Raw genomic sequence first — 19,320 nt, forward strand, 5'->3', positions numbered from 1 at the left:
TTTTTGTAAAAGGACTTTTAATGTAATTTGATGATTTCCACTGTAACTTTAATTTATAGAACATGTTTTAATTTTAAAACATAAAATCTTTGAAAGTTGAGGAGAAAGTTGGAAGGAAGCGGCTAGAAAGGGAAGAGTGAATTATGTTGATGGGTATCAATGTCTTACCTAAAATACAACAAGCATATTTTCGTTAATATCAAATAAAAGTTATGGCAAAACTTAATCCAGATAAGCAGTGAAGATTTGTGACAACTAATACGTAAATCTCTTATTTTTGTGACATTTATATTGCTGGGATGTTATTGATCTTTGTAAAAAACCATATGGTTGGACTTGAGGATATTGTTTGTAATGTTGGATATTTGTATAGTACTCAAAATTCATTCGAATGAATTGTTTTCAAAGGCTGGAGAATGCATATGAGAACAAAAAAATAAAAAAAGAAAAAAGAAAGAAAGCATAAATCAGGTAAATATTAATCCTGAAATGAAAGCGTACATAGGAATGAAAAAACCAAATTAACAACATACGTAATACTATACTTGTCATTTTCTACTTCTTGCTATATAAATGTCATTGATGCTCAATTAGATTTGACTGGAGCTAAGAATGCGCTAAAGTGTTTCTAGTTTGATGAGGACGTTGAATGAATTTTATAAGTTCACTTCTACGATTACACGAGAGTTTAGGATGACTACCATCAAGTTGTTCGCAATCGAAGTCGAATATTCTATTATTTTCTCACTCATCTTAGATAATCATGTTATGTAAAATTACACATATTTTCATAATGCTCTTTTAGATTTGTGATTTTGCACATTAGAGCTGGTCCATAAAAAATTGTAAAACGTCGTTGAAGGACCCCAAGTGCATGTTTTACATCCTTTTTTTGTTGATTCTCCATCTTTGTTGAGAACTATCTCCAACTCATTATTAGAGATTAAGTGAAGAAGCAATTTGTAAAGAGAAATGATATTTGTAGTAGTGAGTGTATAAGTGCCGTACAGTTACTTTAAAAAAAATGAATAAATATGGGACCTACATAAAAAGAAATTAATTTTTTAATAGTAAATCTCACTTTTTTTCAAAGGGACTGCACTGCGTTTGTGCATTTCACGACTGTATGTTGCATTATTCATTAGCAAAAGCAAAAAGAGCCATAGAAAGAACCAAGTGAAGAATGAGGCCCGAATGAAATTCTTTTCTTGATCTCAAATGGAATTTAGGTTTATGTGGATATCAACGAAAGAGCAAGCTCTCATTTATACGCCAAAATAATATAGTTAGGAAAAAGACAACAATGATTACCATTAAAAATTTAACTACTAGAGGAGGAAAATTTTTAAAATATGACATTTGGAATCGTTAAAAAATGACTCCATTAAATCTTATCAATTTGGAAAACGCAAAAAATAATCATATATCATATTATTAAGAACGGATAACTTTTGAAAATATTATTGTCTTAAAAAAAATAATTAGAATTTTTCTTAAAAATATTTGTTAGAAATCAATAATGTCAAATAAAAGGAAAAAAGATAAAAAAAAAAAACAAAATAGTTAAAAATGTAAAATGAAATAAATAAAAAAAATAATAAAAAAAATTATTTTAACAGAATAAATAAAGAATATGGATAAGAAGTTTTAGGCCTGGATTCAGAAACGATTAATCTCATTTAATTATTATAATTTTTTTAAAATTTTATATAAAATATAATAAATAATTTAATTATTTTTTAAATAAATAAAAGTAATATTAAAAAATAGTATTTTAATAATATTTTGTTTAAATTTAAATTTTTATTTCATTTTCATTTAACTCAGTATCCCAACATTCCATTTGAAAGGTAGAAGGAAAATAGGAAAAAATATTTTTGCGTAAAAATTTGGCAAAATATTTTTCAGCCCAATGTGAATGACCTGATACTACTATGGGAGGGTAGTGAGCTAACAATTCACTCCTCAGATAACAGAATTCTCCTCCAATCCCAACGTAAATTCCATACCAGAGCGAAAATAGGGTTTGTTCCTGCGTGAGTTGCATGAATTCATTTGGCTTCTGTAAACTGGATTCTTATTTGCCCATACAGCTTTAGCCTTTGGACGCATCCCGGGCGTTTTCTTTCAAATCTGCAAAATCCCCAACCCAGAGCCCGACCTGTGAGCACCCCCCATATTTATGGTAACTTTTCTTCATCCATAACTGGCTTTCCACTTTTGCAGCTGCCATTTTCATTTTGCATTCAACTCTCGATTTTTATTTTTCCCTCTAGCGATGGAGAATTAAATATCTTTTTTTTTTTTTTTTGTTGACCAAGAATTAAATATCTTCTTGATAAAGTTTTTCATGTAATTGTTACTGTGGAGATGCCTTTTGAGTTTCTTATTCCAACTGTTTGTGAAAATGCCTCAGTTGTGTCTTTTGTTAAATAATTTAACATGAAACATTAATTTCTTAAAGGATCTTCCATCTTCTATAATCCACGATATTAAATAATACAAGTTATAAATGTAACTCTCTCCATTGCAGTTTAATGGAGCATTTCACCTGTTTATGAGAGGACCACCCTATCAACTTTCCTCTAAGCCTCTCCTGGCTAGAGGCATAATTATGTTGTAGGGGAGAACCCTTAACCCTCTCACTGCTTAAATAAACTTCTGGCCATCTTGAAATCTAGAAGTATTTTGTGTCCCACTATAACTCATTACTTAAGTGATATAATTTGAACTAGTATAAACCCATAAAAATATGGATGTGTGTGGCATCAAGTTGTAATAAAACTCTTACATCTTTCGCATGGCTAGATATTTATATGTTAAAGGAACATGGTAGATCTATATGTTGGACATTCTACCTTAATTTTTTGAAAGAACCACTATCAACAGACTACATTGCATGCCTGCGTGTTTGGAAGAAGAGTGAGAAATTTGGTTCTATTGAAAGTTAAAGGGTTGTTTGAGTCGTCTTCCTATTGTATCCATTTTTACATTCTCAATTGAGTTTTCTGCTATGAGATGCAGTAACTTCAATGAATTGATTTTCCTTATCAATTCCAAAATCTCTGTATTCTTTTATGCTAAATTTGAACGGTGGTGGGTTCCCAGGCAGCATTCATCGGAAGTGAGGACCAAGGAATGTTCCCTTTTCACTATTTTTCTTGACTTAAATTGAGAAAGTTAGAAACTAATTTGGCTGATTAAACTTGATAGAGATATCTTGGTCATCATTTTCAAGTTTGATTTTGGACAAGTTTGTTAAAAATTTTCCACAGTTATGCAAGATATTCCAGCATTGTTGGGCATTCTTGCTAGGAGTTTTACAGTAATTTTTCCACAATTTGGCTGTATCTCATCTAAACACCCCCTTCTTTTTTTTCTCCCTGTCAAAGTTTATGAATTGTGGAAGACAGAATGGGACTTTCATCGGCTGATACTGCCACTGAAGCCATACAACTTTGCATATTTGATTTAAGACGGGGACAACAAGAAGGACAGGAGCTAGACAAGATATTGTTTTTCTTTCCTGCTGATTTTCCCTTTTCAAGACAGCTTTCCGTAATAGGGCTAAGTGAAGGACTTATCACGTTTACAAGGTTAGTACTTGTGTGTATGCTATGTCCTCCCCTTTATTTCCCCTTTGCTTTACTTCTGATGAAAGAAGCTTGGGTTAAAGATGCCGCTGGTTTTTTAATTGTTTACTTTTACATTCATAATACCATAGCAATTTACTGGGCCACTTTGGGGTTTTTTCAATGAAGAGGTAACAGAAAAAATTATTGGTTTATAGTGATAAGAGACATATTCTTACAAAAGCATGGTTTTACTCATATATAGGGCTTAAAAAATCCTATTACAAACGAAGTAAAATAATAGGGCCTTTTGTCACGTCCTAACATTATCAATACGTTTTCATTTTCTATTTTTAGCGTTAACTTAATGGTGCAACATTTCTTTTTTATACAGAATATTTTCTCCAGAGGTTGCTTGTGAGGTCATAGAAGCAGATAGGCACACTCATGTATTTTATGAGGCAGAACCAGATATCTGGATGGTTATGGTAAGTTACCTCGCTTGTATTGTATTTTTTCGTACGTATTTCTATATTATATCTACTGAATACTTTGATGAAGCAGTTGCTATTATCATTGATGATAATGTGAATTTTAATTCACCAATAAAAAAGGCATAGATGTTAATATGCCCTTTATTCATTTGCAGATCTGGCATAGTGTTCCCTGCCTCTTTTTATTTGAATAATCTACATCTCAGACTGTAGACTGGTCCTTCTCATCACATAATCAATTTAAAACTTCATTCTTTCATATCTCTGTTTCCATTTTATTCTTCTTGATTTGCCTACTGTTTTGCACTCAAATCTAAGCCTTGGAAACACATATTGAGTATAATATGATGGCATATGGCATATTAGGGATCGACCACTTGTTAAGGAAAATAGGGCTTGAGTTTTCTTTGGAGATTTCCATTGTCAATGTGTTGACAACATTTTCCTCTATTCCATTTATGTGGATTTGGCTCTATAGCATGAAAGCTTTCCCTCGATTCTTGTGCCCTGGGGAAATGAGTCACATTATGTGGTAGAATCACTTATCTAACTCACTCACTAGCTGACAGGGTAAATGAAAGAAAAAAACAAGGTATGGTCTGTGCATCCATTCACTCTGTCAATTTCCAGTTTTGGATAATAAAGGGTGTAGAAAGGATAGGAAGAAATGAAATCTCAGCCTATGCTTGCCAGAGAAGGTGGTTGCATGTGAATAACATTTAGTGCTCAGTATATCACATTCTATAATCCTTTCTGGAGTTTCCTTCATCAGAAGTTATTCATGAAATAAGATAGGTTTGGTTAATGTTTAAATTTTGGTTACATGAATGTTTGAATGGCATCAATTATAGGTTTTGGTCGCATGATGTTCAAATCTCATCACTTATTTGCTTAGTTCTAAATTATGCTCTGTTTTATTGAAGATAGTGGAGAAAAATGAGTCAGAAGCTATATGGCGGGTTGATGCATTACAAAAAGTTCTCAAAGAAATTCACTCTCTTTTTCTAATGTTTCATGGATCCATAAGAGCATTGCTTGAGAAAGAACCTGCTGGAGGATTAATTCGATCCCATTTGTACCCTTTCATCATTGATTATCTAAGAGGTAAATCCAAGCAATCACATGCCCACAAAATTATCCTAAATCTAAATTTCTTTTGTCTATGCTTAAAAATATTTCATTGTAAGTCACTAATTGTCAGCATGTCAAAAGCGGTCTCCATTGGATAATTGCTGCTGCGGTAATGCTGAAGTTGCTGTATCAAATGCTTCCCATTGGATTTGTGCTACCCACGTAATGCTCAAGTTGCCATATCTCATACCTTGTAACTTTTCTCTTTGAGGCAGATTTTCTTTTTGGCAAGAAACTCCTGTTACCGTCATTCCGTGACTGTTTAAAGGAGCGTGGAACTGTGCAGATGTTAACTGTAAGTCGGGAGGCTGCAATTGAAGTTCAGGTTTGTCTTTGGAAACAATGTTCATTAGTAATATGGAGTGAAAGTCCTTCGCGTCGTCATGATTAAACTAAGTATTTGTGTTTAATGCTTTGAGAGTGTAGAGTGTTATTTTTCTACATGAATTTTGTATTATTATTTTTCTTATTTATGAAGATCTGATTTCTGGTATGCTGTGGTTGTTTACCTTCTGTCATTTAGGTGTGTAGTTGGTTTAACTCTTTTTGAGTCAGATTTTTATGCCAGTTTGTTAAACTCTTTTTAAATAATATTTTAACTGTCTTTGTATGATTTTCATCATATTTTACAAATGGGAGCTTTGTTGGAACAGGGTACTGCGATTTGCGGTAGTGGTTGTTGTGATTTGTGCTATATAGTAAAATATCTCATCAATATTTCCTCATGACTAGTGAGCAGTATCGGTGGGTTTTATACTTATCTATTATATTTTATTTTTGTTAGATCATTAGTGGTGAATGAGCTACTCTTTGGCTAAAATTTGACTAGAAAATTCACCTTTTGTAGTTTAGCTAGCCACTTTTCAAAAGCACCATGTAACAAACTCTCTGAATCTATCTCTATTCAGTTTAAATATTTATTTCCGTTCTTCCTTGACAATTTTTTATTCTCATGGCAGTTGGATGGTTGGTTTGAACTAACCATTTTAAAAAAATACACATGAATCAAAACATGACAATTTCCAATGATTATATATTTCCAATGAATATATTATTTATTCAACTGAACTATATAAACGTGCACTGCTCTGAAATGGGTTGTTAACATATAGTACTTGATACACTGCATGCATACACTACATCCCCCTTTCTGTGAAAATAAGAGTTAACAACAGAACATATAGTACTTGGCAGAAAGACACCAACAGAATGTAACGTGATACCTGTTCCATTCATTTGCTTTTCTCTCATGATAGAGTTTCAGGTAAGAGGGTAATGGGTTCATAATTTTCAATTCCAGAACTTGAACCCGTATAGAATATGTGCTAATTCAGAGCAGATATAGTAGCAATATAATGCAAGTGACTAGCAAGAAATGCAAAAAGTCTTGAATATAAAAAAGTTCACAGCATGCCAATTGTGCAACACAAAGTTTAAAGGTTGCATTTAGTGAAGCAAATAATGGACACTTGTTTGTTCCCAACTCCAATGATATGTACACTTGTTTCTTCACCCTTAATAAATACAACTACTAATAATGGAACCACTTGGCTGAAGTGTGATACCCCCATATGATATGGATAATGGTAGGTAGTGTATGGGATCCCACATTGCTTGGGAAGGAGAAGTTCTTGCTCTTTATAAGGTTCCAATGGGGCTCTAATTGTATCATTGACTAGTCCTTTTGGAGTATAGGCCATGTGGTTTGGGTCTTCTATTGGGGCATTACATGAAGCCAGCCAGCTTTCAGACCAACCTACTTAAAGCCACTCCACTGCTTTCACTGGATTTCTAATTCCGCTTTAAATATTTGAAGTCAAATTCCTATTCGAAGTCCACAAGATGCGTGACTGTACATGGACCCATCAACATAACGAAAAAAGGAAAAAAGAAAAGGATGATTCAAAGATTAACAACGCCACAATGGACTTAGAGAGGGGGGGGGGGGGGTTCTGCCAAGGAGAGAGCATACACGAATGAACTTGAATGAGGAGAGCTTTCAGGAATGAAAACTAGCTTCTGATTTTTCTTAGAGGGTAGAGGTGTGAAGAGAGAAGAAGAAAGAGCGAGAGACACGAAAGAAATAAAAAAAAAGCAAAGAAATGGAATGGCCAGCAAAATTGGGTCAACAGTTTTGGCCTCCGGAAATGACTCTAGCTATTTTAACTGTTCATTTAACTAGTTCATTTTATGATGGTTTTCAAGGGAACTGGCTAAAGTATAGCCAAGCAGTGGGTTTGTCGAGCCCACTACGAATGCTCTTATGTATTATTGTTATCGTCATTATTTCCAACATCACCGTCAAAACTTCCAATAGTTTTGCAATTTTATTCGTCTTCTGGTGATTTGTTTTACTTTAAGTGTTTGGCTTAAATTGTCTTCGCGTTATATCCTGTCCGCTGTATAGTAATTGTTCAAGTTAAGCAAGGGGACGTCATATTTTGTTGAACCTTCTTCATGCCCTTACTAGTTTGGTTGTGGTTGTCATTGAAATGGTCCCATGTTCATTTGAAGCACGAGTCATTAAATGGGAATGCTTCCAATAATTATACTGCTACTTAAAATGCTTTGGATCTCATTCTCTTGTTTAAATATACATTTGTATCTTTCAAAAATAGCACTTTTTCAGAACAATTATAGGAGTGTAACTGAGTGCCACATATTTATGAGACTGAGCTTTCATTCGCCTGGAAGAATAAAGTAAATTTAGGATCTTTGGACTAAGGGGAAGTGACATTAATTGTAGTTGATCTCATGTATGATTGCTTTCTTTCTAGATTAGAATTCACGTATTTTGCCCTATCTCCAACTGCCAATTATTTTCGTCTTATTTATTTTTGTGTAGCTTTAAGGATCAACATATACTTATAAAAAAAGGAGCAACATTTTAACTTACCTACCTACGAACGGCTGACCAAAATCTTCCAAAAGGAGGAACTTAAACATTTAGGCCCCGTTTGGATGTTGAGATGGTCTCATCTCATCTCATCATAACATTCAAACACCACTCAAAAATTTCAAATCTTCAACTTTTTCATCTACCCATTATCTAATCGTTACAACATTTCCTAACTTCCAAACTTCCAAACAAAAAACAATTCAACTTTTTTAAATCCCAAAACAAAAATTATGTCAAAAAATTATATTCTAACACTATTTTAAATATAATATTTTTATTTAACTTTTTCTCTCTCCTTTCCCAAAATCCCATAAAATATTTTAACTCAAAACTATTTCACTACTATTCACAAACCTATTTCATTATTATTCACAGATTTCTCATCTCATCTCATCTCATCTTAACATCCAAACAAGGCCTTAGTATTTTCTTTCTTCTTTTTAACTTCATTGGACTCCTATATATTAAACGTGATGGTGAAATGTAAACTGTTTTGCAATTTTTGTTCACCTACTTCTAACGATATCTTGCTTTCAGTCACTTGTCAGGCTGCTAGAAGGTTCTGCGGGAAACAAACCATGTTACTCGCTGATTTTATTTCAGGACCTGCTAGTTTCCACTACACTTTCTCCCGTATGGATAAATTCTTGTTTGATCTTTATGCTTTTAAATTTATACCATATAGCTTAGATTTCCATCCATAAAGTCGACAAGATGCCCAGAACTGATCGGCATTCCTGTTAACAGAATGATGCTAGAGATCTTTGGTGAAATAATTTTATTTCCCTCTCTAACCTTCATTTTTAAATATTTTCCAGGTTGACACCATAAGCTTATTTACATATGCTGTTCTAAGGTTGACTCCGCATGCTCTTTCCTCTGGAGTAAGTTCTTGGTCCTATTTACGCAAAGGAAGTACAGCATCTCACGTTGCCACTGGCTCTACAATGACCCACTCAGCTTCTGTTTTAGAACAAATTTATGGTTCTCGGGATACCTCCCATGGTGGAGATGACAGCTATCATGTTGCAAGACCCTTACAGCAAGACAGGTGGTCTAAAGGCAATGATGGTTTTCTTGTGACTGACTTATGGGGTGCAGAGAATGGTAGTTCAACTCCTGCTGCTCCAACCATTTGGCTCCAGCAGACAGAGGAGAGAATGTATCTCAGTGCTTACCAGTATAGGAGTCTTACATTAATCCTTCTTGTTCCTGTTGCCTCTATTCTTAATTGGGAGCAAGGTGTTTCTTTGGTGAAGCAGCAAGTTCATGAAAATGTCAGTCCCTTGCTGTTCTAGTGATTACAATTTTGTCTCTTCTGAATCCTTTTATTGCTTGTTTAAGCAAATTTTATACCTTAATTATTGGCCTAACTTATACTTATTGGATCCGTCACCCTCTCACCGATTCAGTGATACTTTTCTTAAATATGCCATATTGTTGAATCTTATCTCATTTGTTTAGTCAGAATCTTGTTCCTTTAGATCCTTCTACCTCCTCCTTAGCACTTCATCTCTCTGGGTCTTTTTTTAACAGAGCACAGGGTCATACAAACAATCACACATATCCTTTTCCAGCTTATTAGGGCTATTACAGGTTGATTGAATATAATACTATTAGTTTTGGCAGATTCCTAGCAGGATTAGGCAACTTTGAGAAATATTATATAACTGAAAAGCAACATCCAATGTTATACATCGAATCATGTCATTTATTTTGCTTGCTTATGTGGCGTCTTGAATACACAAAAAAGCATGTTTTTAAGCATTGCAATGCAGGTTCAAAGAAGAATGATTCTGTAGTACACGGCAGTGTCAATGTGTGACGCCGATCAACTGCATTCAGAATTGATATATTTCTAGAATGAGCATGACAAGTAACTCCTGGTGGTGAAGTTAAATGTTGTCACTTGTTGAGAGTTCTGATTATATTGTTCTCGAATACATTGATAAGAAATTGGGCTTTTTTTTTTTTTGTTTTTTGCATTATATTCTTAATAGTTTTGGATTTCATACACATAAACATAGTTTTGGGGGAATGACCAAGTCATGTAAGTAAACATACTTGAGGGAGCAATGGAGTTACAGAGCAGAAAGAAACAGGAGCAGGTAAAGAAATGGAAAATGTGAAAAGTGAACATGGAGTTATTGCCTCTTGAAGCCCTCGACTGTTTTGACTTGGAACCAAAATACCCATTGTTGATTGAAATAATACTCTGACAAATGACTGACCTACTTTTGTTTCTCCTTTATGTTTTTGTTGGTTGTCTTCAAATGATTGTCCATTTTTAGAAGTTTTTAATTTTCTAAAATCGGTTGTTTCCTCCTAATAATAATTTACTGGAACAACATAGTAGAAGGGTAATCCTAGAAAGACAAGACTGAAGTAGTAGTACTTGCTCCTTGCTCCTTGTATTACTGCTACTTTCTTTTGCCTTGTTAGTAATGTGCTTTTCCCAAGGTGTGACAAGTAATATTTAGGTCATTTCTGGCACTCCCGCTTGATGTTGATGATATTGTTTGCTAAATAGACATTATTTATTGCCTGTGTTTTGCTCATTCATTTGCAGCTTTCTCGCTTTACATTGCACATTAAAGGCAGGGAGTTTTTGTTTTTGGGGGCAGGGGGGGTTATTAGTTTTGTGCATCGAGGGGCTCAGTATATAACGTTGGGCTCATTATCTATGTGCTTAAAGACTTTGAAAAAATCAGTGATATTGCATCAAGAATAGGAAACATTTCTACTGGCTGAATCTTACACTTCCTTGCTGAATCTGTCAGGCATCACTGAAGATGTTGAAAGTTGAAGAGATACTTTCAAAAGGATGGGGTGGTGAGAATGCTTATCATGTCAGTGGGTATCGTTATCTGCTAGTGGATGGTGACAGAAGTGTATCCAGATCTTCTCCACCAGGAAAGGTTACAACCCTAACAAAGGTAAAACATCATAGCATAGTTTAGTTTGGTGATGGCATGCTTGCTTGTTTGTTTCTGTGGAGGCATGAGTTTTTGTCTTTTTCCCCCTTTACATGAATATATTTAAACTTATTTATTTATTTTTTCTGGGTGGGAAGTACAAAAAATTTACCTGAATCTTTTTCTCTTTTATCCTTATCTATTTGGCATTCAAGATCCAACTGCTCTAATGCATCGTATTGCCTTTATATCAAATTAATGAAATTATGAATTCGGCACACCTGGGCGAAAACCTCCCTGCTTTTCCTTTTGGACAAACAACTTTGGGCAAACCCAGAATGGGCAGGCACGAGCAATCTGGTGTCCAAGTCAATTGGTCAGACGACGACTGCCAATACCATTCTCCTGTGCTTCCAGACATGCCAAGCTCCACAAACTATCAAAAAGAAAGAAGAAAGCTAGTAAATTGTAAACTGTGGAGGATGTTGAGTCGGGATCTTCATCTAGTGACACCATTTGTTTATGAGGTCAATTTGGTGGCTTTTCTTTTCAATGATGTTGAGGAACTCATACTTTCTCACTTCCAAATTGGATAGTCTCATTTCGCATTTTCAATGGTCTGTGTTTGTTGGAAACTCTAACTGCCTTTTCTCCTTAATAAACTTCCCAAATAGTTGAGAGTGCTGTCCTTTTCGCTCTCGTTGGTTCCACATACTAACTTTTGCCGAAATCGTCGTCATAAAACCATATGATTTCCAGTAGTGTAAGGACAAGTGGTAGCTGCCAGTTTGTTGTCTTTCTAAGCATAGTTAAGGAATTTGGTGGATATGCAGCTGGTAGGGCTTTCAGAGGAAAGAGGTGCCTGGGCTGAAAATTTGCCTCCTCTAACTTTGTTCCTCATGAATCACTGAAATTTATTGAAAAAAGATATTGGATACTGTAACAATAAAAGAATCAAGTCATGATGGTAGCCAACTGGGAATCTTTGTAACAGCATTAAATTATCTAATCTTCTCTTTGCCGATGACACTTTAATTTTCTGTGAGCCTAATCAAGAACATCTTCGATCTTTGAGAGCATTGTTGTTATGTTTTGAAGCTGTTTCGGGTCTAAGGATTAATCTTAACTAGTCTGAAATCGTTAGTGGGTGCAGTAGCCAATATTTCAGATTTGGCTAATATTTTGAAGTGTAAGATTTCTTCATTGCCACTGAAGTATCTTGGTCTTCTGTTGGGTGCCTCTCACAAATCTATTTCCATATGGGAAGGGGTGATTGAGAAGATTGAGAGAAGGTTGGCTGGATGGAAAAAACTATACTTGTCTAAAGGGGGACAAATTACTTTGATAAAGAGTATGCTGTCTAATCTTCCCATGTATTTTCTTTCACTTTTCCCTTTGCCAGCAGGGGTTGCAAAAAGAATTGAGAAAATTTATCACAATTTCTTATGGGGAGGTATAGGAGAAGAGAAAAAGTTTCATTTGGTTAGTTGGAACAAGGTTTGTCAACCAATTTCTTGTGGAGGATTCGGGGTGAGAAATTTGAGGATGTATAACAAAGCACTTCTTGGGAAATGGCTTTGGAGATGTCATTTAGAGAGATGCTTTTTGGAAGAATGTTATTGCTGTAAAATATGGGAGTGGGTGGGGGGATTGATGTTCTAATGAAGTTAGAGGAGCGTATGGGGTGAGTTTATGGAAGTTCATTAGGAAAGGTTGGGGGGAGTTTTCGAAACATATTACATTTAAGGTGGGGGAAGGGAAGAGGATTCTTTTTTGGCATGATATTTGGTGTGGGGAATCAGCTCTCAAATCTAATTTTCCTCTCTTTATAGGATTGCAAGGAATCAAAATGCTGCTGTGGCAGATAATATCTCCAACATACGGATAATAATATTCTGTGGAATGTTGATTTTATCAGAGAGGTAAATGACTGGGAAGTGAATGATGTTTCTGATTTTTTGGGAAGACTTTATAATTAAAAAATGATGCAGGGAAGAGAGGACTGTTTACTGTGGGACCATGCTAGAAAGTCTAGGTTTTCTGTTAGTTCTTTTTATAAGGTGCTGACTTGTCATTCTGGTTGTGCTTTCCCTTGGAAATCCATTTGGAGAGTGATGGTTCCTACTAGGGTGGCGTTTTTCAGTTGGGTGGTTGCTCTAGGGAAAGTTTTGACCATGGATAACCTTAGAAAATGTGGTATGTGCATTGCCAATTGGTGTGTCATGTGTAAGAAGGATGGTGAATCTGTAGATCATCTATTTCTTCATTGTGAGGTGGCAAAGTCTTTATGGTATGTGGTTTTGAGTTGGACAGGTTTATATTGGGTGATGCCAAAGGAAGCTGTGGATCTTCTTGCATGTTGGAGAGGTTTGGAGGGAAGGAAATGTGTAGCTGCCAGATGGAATATGATTCCTTTGTGTTTAATGTGGTGTTTTTGGCTGGAAAGGAATGGGAGATGTTTTGAAGACAAAGCGTTCTCTTGGAGAACTTTGGAATTTTTTCTTTTCTACTTTGTGTTTGTGGGCTAGGATTTTTGTAAGGGATGATGATAATTTACTGAATCTGTTTGTCTTTTTCCAGCTTCTAGAGTGTAGGAGGCATTTCCTTTGTATACTTCCTGTGTATTTGGGCTGTGCCTATTCTTGGTAATAAAATCTCTTATTAATTATCAAAAAAAAAAAAAAAAGTCTGCAACGGCTTTTCCTCTCTTTGGTATGTCCTGGGTGTTTCCCTGCATATTCATGATTTTTTGCTTAGATGGAGATGTGAGCCTTGAAGACTTATTTTTGCCCTGCAGTCTTGTTGGTTGGTTTTGGAGTATTTTAGAAAATCTTTAGTTGGGTGTTCACCACTTTAATTGAGTCACATAATATATAAATATAATGCTTAAGAACAAATGCAACTCATTTTTCAATAACTCTCTGGGTTCTGATCGCTGTGTATCCTCTTTTCCTTTCATTTTATTTTCTTTCCTATCGTCAGTATTGTCATAAACATTGGCAACAGGGTATGATTGCAAGATGATCCATATTTGCATCAGAGTATGATCAAGATGATGATGGTGATGATCATGATTGTAATGATGACTATGGTTAACGCTAGATATATTTGAGTTAGCATGATGACCCATGTTTTCTTCACATTGAGGCCTCCAGCGTAATGCTGAGCAGATTACCTTGGCTGCTTGAGGACAAATCTCCTGGTGGACCCAGTCGTTATTACTATTATTGTTATTCTTATGCTATGTGATTGCAAGATGTTTGAGATTAAGCATGAAAAGTGATACTGGGTTGTAGCCAAAGAAGTTTAGCATGAAAATGAATTCTGGATGAAATCCCCTATCAAAAAAAAAAAAAAAATTCTGGATGAAATCCTCCAAAGCCTTGCTGGCTGGGTCCACTACTGTTGTCTGGGGCCTAAATCTTGTGGTCAGTGTATGAACATAGACGGCTAGATTAATTGACTGGATGGACAAATCATTTTGTTCCAATCTTAAAATGCATCTAAAATTATTTATGGACGATTTTTATTCTGGGAGTCTTGCATGTTATTCAAACCTTCAGCTTTGCATATTAGGTTAAATGTTGGTTCTGTTGCCTGCAACTTGACAACATAATTTCCGATAGTGGATGCTGACTTGTCAGTTAAGAAACACCCATTTTTGGTCAGCTGATTACTTTAATCAAGCGATTTAATTGAAGTATTGTTCTGTTGCAGGAATCTTTGCTTGTCTTAAGTAAGGTTAGAGAAGAGGTTGATTTGGAAAAAGGTCAAATGGTAGGGGATAATGCAGCTCTTGAGAAAGATTTGGAAATATGCATTAGAGCTAAAAATAACGCCTGGGTTATTGCTCGGATTACAAAAGGGAAAGAGGTTTATATGGTTCTAGAGAGAGCCAATGAAACACTGCTTTATGCCTCTGAGGCAGTCGAGAAGTTCAGCAACAGGTAACCAGTTATTATTTTATGCTTTCTTTGGGGTCAATTGTTTTTAAGTTTACCATAACCAATTGAAAAAAACATGCATATCATGGCCCGGTTTAGTCCAAGTTATTAGGTTGCATATCTTTCCACACAAGAACAATCTTTTTGTTGCAGAAAATCCGTAAGTGATAATTTCCATAGCTGCTATTTCTCGGGAAAGTGCATCTTGTGCTAATAAGTTCTCTCTTACACTGTCACCGATGAGTATGGGACTGGTTACTGGATTATATAATACAGTACTTAAGTCTTTTATCTATCAAGATTGTAAATCAAAGCATATGGTAGTCATCTATTTGGTTTTCACTTCTGCAGGTATTGCAATGGAGCATTTTCTTTGGATTAGGGTAAAATCCTTGTAGTTTCTAATGCCCAAAAGAAACAACTAGCAGTGCATGAAGATGGTCAGCATTCTGTTATTTGTTACCCACCTCTTTCTTCCCTGACGCGGGCATACTTTTGCTGTATAATTCTCTAAGGTCGAAAAAGTCTTTAGAAAAGAAAAACAGTCAGTTGCATGTATCTCCTGATATATTTGTGCACTACGTTTTTTCTCTTCCTTTTTTCTTAAGAGGAAAAAAATGTCTGTAGTGTTAAGATTAAACTATCTCACCTCAGCCCGTTTGGATACGAAGGTGAGATGAAACCATCTTATCTCATCCTATTTCATCTCATTTTATTTAATTTCAACTAATGATCTCACTAGTATTCATAAATCATTTCAACTCATCTTATCTCATCTCATTATTCAAACTGGCCAAGTTGATAGATCACAGGTCGAGAACATACACTACCAACTTTATTACATTATTGCCCCTCACCTCTCCTGATGAATAGATCCCACATTTTAAGAGGTCTTGTTTGGTTATGCAGTTCAGATGAGATGAGATGTTTTGTTAAAAATTGAATAAAATATTATTATAATATAATTTTTGTTTTGAGATTTGAAAAGATTGAATTGTTTATTATATTTTGTGTGAGAGTTTGAAAAAATTATAATAATTATATGAGATGAGATAAAATCAAATCTAAGGTTGTCATCAACTGCGACATGAATACAAAATCACCCACTTTGATATACACAATACCAACAGCTAGTGCACCTGTGTGTGAGAGAGTCTCACCGGGTTGCAAGGTTGCTAATCATCAAGTAAGATAAAGTTTGAAGTTCCACTCTGACATTTTACCATACAACTGTCCTGCACACTTGCGCAGACTTCTTTATTCTAAACTCCGACGAAAATAGATCCACTTTGACATTTTAGTATTTTACCAAGCGGTTTTACAACATCAAGCTAATTTACACGCAACTGCTGAAAAGGCGCGAGGCCGGTAACAAAAGGGTTATTAATCCCCAAGAAAGAAAATGGTAGGCTTTCCTGGTTCTGTGATCTCCACCGTACCTTCCAACATCTTAGCCACCTTCCCCATCGGCGGCCTCTTCTCCGGTCGATCTTGAAGGCACCACATCGCCGTCTTCACCATCCGATCCACCAAATGAAAATGGGCTCGACTATCATAACTATGTTTGATTCGACGATCCAGGATGTCCTCCACCTTTATCTCCTTGTATACTTTCTCGAATGCCCACCCCGGGAAATACCAATCCTCGCTGTGCTTCACGGACCCTTGCATCTCAAAATTCCTTGTGCCTGTCACTATTTCCAGCAGCACCATCCCGAAGCTGTACACGTCGGCCTTTGCAGTAATCGGGTCTGATCTAACCCATTCCGGCGCCATGTACCCTCTTGTCCCCCGCATCCGTGACATGCTCACCATATCCTCCTTTTTCTTCAGCTTTGCCAACCCAAAGTCGGATATCTTGGGGCAGAAATCATCCCCCAAGAGTATATTCTCTGGCTTAATGTCACAATGCAAAACCCACTCCAAACACTCTTCGTGCAAATACGCTATCGCTCTAGCCACGCCGAGCGCAATCCGGTATCGAACGCCCCAATCCAGTATCGGGTTCAGGCCGTTTTCAGAAAGAGGACCCATTTCCAGCTCCCCATCTTCTCTGGAATTTGCCCGAGCAGAACGAAAGATGTACTTGTCGAGGGAGCCATTGGGGACATACTCGTAGACAAGGATTCTCTTACCCTTCTCCGCACAAAACCCCCACAATCTAACCAAGTTGAGGTGGTGCATCCGGGCAATAATTGTGACCTCTGCCCAGAACTCGGGGTCGCCGCCGGCAACATGTTTCAAACACTTCACCGCGACGACGCGGTGATCGGGGAGCTCTCCTTTATAAACATCTCCGAATCCACCTTTGCCTATCAGGTTGGAGAAGTCTTTGGTGGCTGCCTTGAGCTCGGCGTATGTGAACCGCTTGGGTCCACCTGCCGGAAGGAACTCGAGGCCTAAGGTCTGAGCCATGTCCCTGTACTTGATGTACTTCTTCAGAAAACGCCAGAAGAAAAACACCCCGGAGAGCAGCTCTGCAGCAAAGAGGGTACAGATTATCGCTATATTTCTCGCGGTGGTGCTGGATTCTTCGGGCGGTAGAGGGAGGCTTATATTGACCGGGCATGTCGTTTCCAGCAACTTGGTCATGCCGCTGAAGTTTGATATGTCTGTCTCCGAACTGTCAACGCGCAAATACATGACGGCCTCGGTACCCGGCGACCAGTACCCATATAGCAGCCGTTCGAGTTGAAGAGAGCAAGAACCTTTTCCGTCATACTTGAATCCAAACCCAAGACATTTGGCGACTTTAGAGCAGTTAGCTTGACACTCCGCCAGATTCCTAGCAGTAATCTTATTAGTATTGTTCGCCCCACTGGAATAATTGACATAATCAAGCGGAAGGAACTTGGTCTTTGCCGGGTTGTTGATCGGAATTTTGATGTCGCATCCTTCTTGTGCTCCACCGGAACGCGGCCGAAACCCTGGCGGACATGTACAATTGGTACTAGAATTCGAGCCATCACTTATGCAAATAGCGTTAGGCCCACACGTGCCATAAACTCTGCACATTTCTTGCATTGCTTTCCAAACAACGACCCACGCTTTTTGATCTGGATCATAACTGTAAATTCCGAGATTACCATCGTCGTCAAGCGTCAATCTTCGCAAATCTGTAGAACCGAAATCCGCAGGAATGAAAAACTCTCCATTCTGGACCATTTTCCCGTCAGTCTGGAGCATTTGGAAAGGTCTTCCCTTTGCGGCTTCCCAATAACTATCGGTGTTATTGAAAAGCAACTTCGAGGAGTTTGCGAAGCTATACTTACCATTCTTGGAAACTAATGTGGTATTAGTTATAATCTGGTTCGGCAAAATGGTATCTGTTGGGAATTTGAAACTCTGCCAGTTTGCGAAAGAAAGATTACCCTCATTGCTTAGGCTGAGACTGGAGTTTGGGTTTCCTGAGGCATCCCGCGGCCACAAGTTCTGGCCCGAGAAGTCGTTGAGACGGAGCTGTCCAGAGGTGGTGATGACAAGCGATGCGGAGCCGTTGACCGCAGAGGTCTTATTGGTTGACCAGACGATGAGACTTCCGGAGACGTTGTAGTACCAAACTGAGAAGTTGTAGTGCGTTTCGGAGCTGGGTAGTAGCTGGAATCCGGCGGCGAAGACGGAGTTGGGAGAGACAAGGATTCGGTTCTGGCCTGGGCTCCATGGGGAGTCCGACGATTTGAAGGATGAGAAAGTCAGAGATGGGGCTTGTTGTTGGGCTGAGGATGGTGGACTGATTGAAAGGAGGAAGGCGAAGAGGAAGAGGAAGGAGAGGAACTGGGTAGCCATGGAAATATTGGTTTGGGGAGGGGGAGGTTCTGTGGAATTGTGAATGGCTGGGCGAAGGAGAGGTTTTTATTTACTAGGTTGTAATTAGTACAATGTATTTCCATGGCGGCTGCCGGCTGGTGGTGGATGATTCTTCTGGCATTGACCAAGACTATTGACTTGGGATAACGGCCCACGGGGGTTACTGATCCTTGTGGTCCTCGCTTTGATCGCAACATGAACCCGACGTTCAACGTTCAACGTTCAACGTTAGAGCATTCATAATGGATTTTATAATCTTATTCTTTAAAATATATTATTAATTTTTTCTATTTTACGTACTAAAACATACATTATATCAATTTATCTATTTTTTATATTATTTAAATAAAATATATATTTTTTATAAGAGTAAATAATATATTTTTAACATTTCATATTCATTTTAAATGTCATTTAACTATCAATAAATTTATAATATCTCTTCATATATAATGTCATGAAATTATGTCTTATACACATAAAATAAAGGTTTATAAGCTAAAAAAAATTAAAAATATAAAAAATGAGATTATAGTATGAGAATATTAAAAAGTATAT

The 19,320-nt window shown here is 36.8% G+C and overlaps 2 protein-coding genes across 6 annotated transcripts; one reads left to right on the forward strand and one right to left on the reverse strand.

The window, feature by feature from the left end:
• The first annotated feature begins 1,855 nt into the window (after window positions 1-1,855).
• Window positions 1,856-15,675, forward strand: LOC109021445 (vacuolar fusion protein CCZ1 homolog B-like). 5 transcript variants are annotated; one of them, XM_019004063.2, is made up of 11 exons: window positions 1,857-2,185; window positions 3,393-3,596; window positions 3,967-4,060; window positions 4,990-5,170; window positions 5,268-5,306; window positions 5,413-5,522; window positions 8,634-8,729; window positions 8,915-9,373; window positions 10,877-11,032; window positions 14,729-14,958; window positions 15,307-15,665. In XM_019004063.2, exons 2-11 carry the CDS (start codon window positions 3,415-3,417, stop codon window positions 15,335-15,337), a joined length of 1,578 nt encoding a protein of 525 aa, XP_018859608.2. In that variant the 5' UTR covers window positions 1,857-2,185; window positions 3,393-3,414; the 3' UTR covers window positions 15,338-15,665. The 5 variants fall into 5 exon arrangements, with proteins under 5 accessions (XP_035542463.1, XP_018859608.2, XP_018859609.2 ...); XM_019004064.2 differs by having other exon boundaries at window positions 3,414-3,596; XM_035686570.1 differs by lacking the exon at window positions 8,634-8,729 and having other exon boundaries at window positions 1,856-2,185.
• A 370-nt stretch (window positions 15,676-16,045) lies between these two features.
• On the reverse strand, window positions 16,046-18,883 carry LOC109021442 (G-type lectin S-receptor-like serine/threonine-protein kinase At1g34300). Its single transcript, XM_019004060.2, has one exon. It carries the CDS (start codon window positions 18,739-18,741, stop codon window positions 16,339-16,341), a length of 2,403 nt encoding a protein of 800 aa, XP_018859605.2. The 5' UTR covers window positions 18,742-18,883; the 3' UTR covers window positions 16,046-16,338.
• Window positions 18,884-19,320: the final 437 nt, after the last annotated feature.

The sequence above is a fragment of the Juglans regia genome, chromosome 16 (genome assembly GCF_001411555.2).
Source record: "Juglans regia cultivar Chandler chromosome 16, Walnut 2.0, whole genome shotgun sequence".
NCBI lineage: Eukaryota > Viridiplantae > Streptophyta > Magnoliopsida > Fagales > Juglandaceae > Juglans > Juglans regia.

Excerpts from the sequence above, each read along its gene's own strand:
- LOC109021442 (XM_019004060.2), bottom strand. The coding sequence starts at position 18,741 with ATGGCTACCCAGTTCCTCTCCTTCCTCTTCCTCTTCGCCTTCCTCCTT.
- LOC109021445 (XM_019004063.2), top strand. The coding sequence starts at position 3,415 with ATGGGACTTTCATCGGCTGATACTGCCACTGAAGCCATACAACTTTGC. Across the intron at positions 5,171-5,267 it reads CATCATTGATTATCTAAGAG|CATGTCAAAAGCGGTCTCCA; the intron begins GTAAATCCAAGC and ends ACTAATTGTCAG. Across the intron at positions 8,730-8,914 it reads TTTCCACTACACTTTCTCCC|GTTGACACCATAAGCTTATT; the intron begins GTATGGATAAAT and ends AATATTTTCCAG.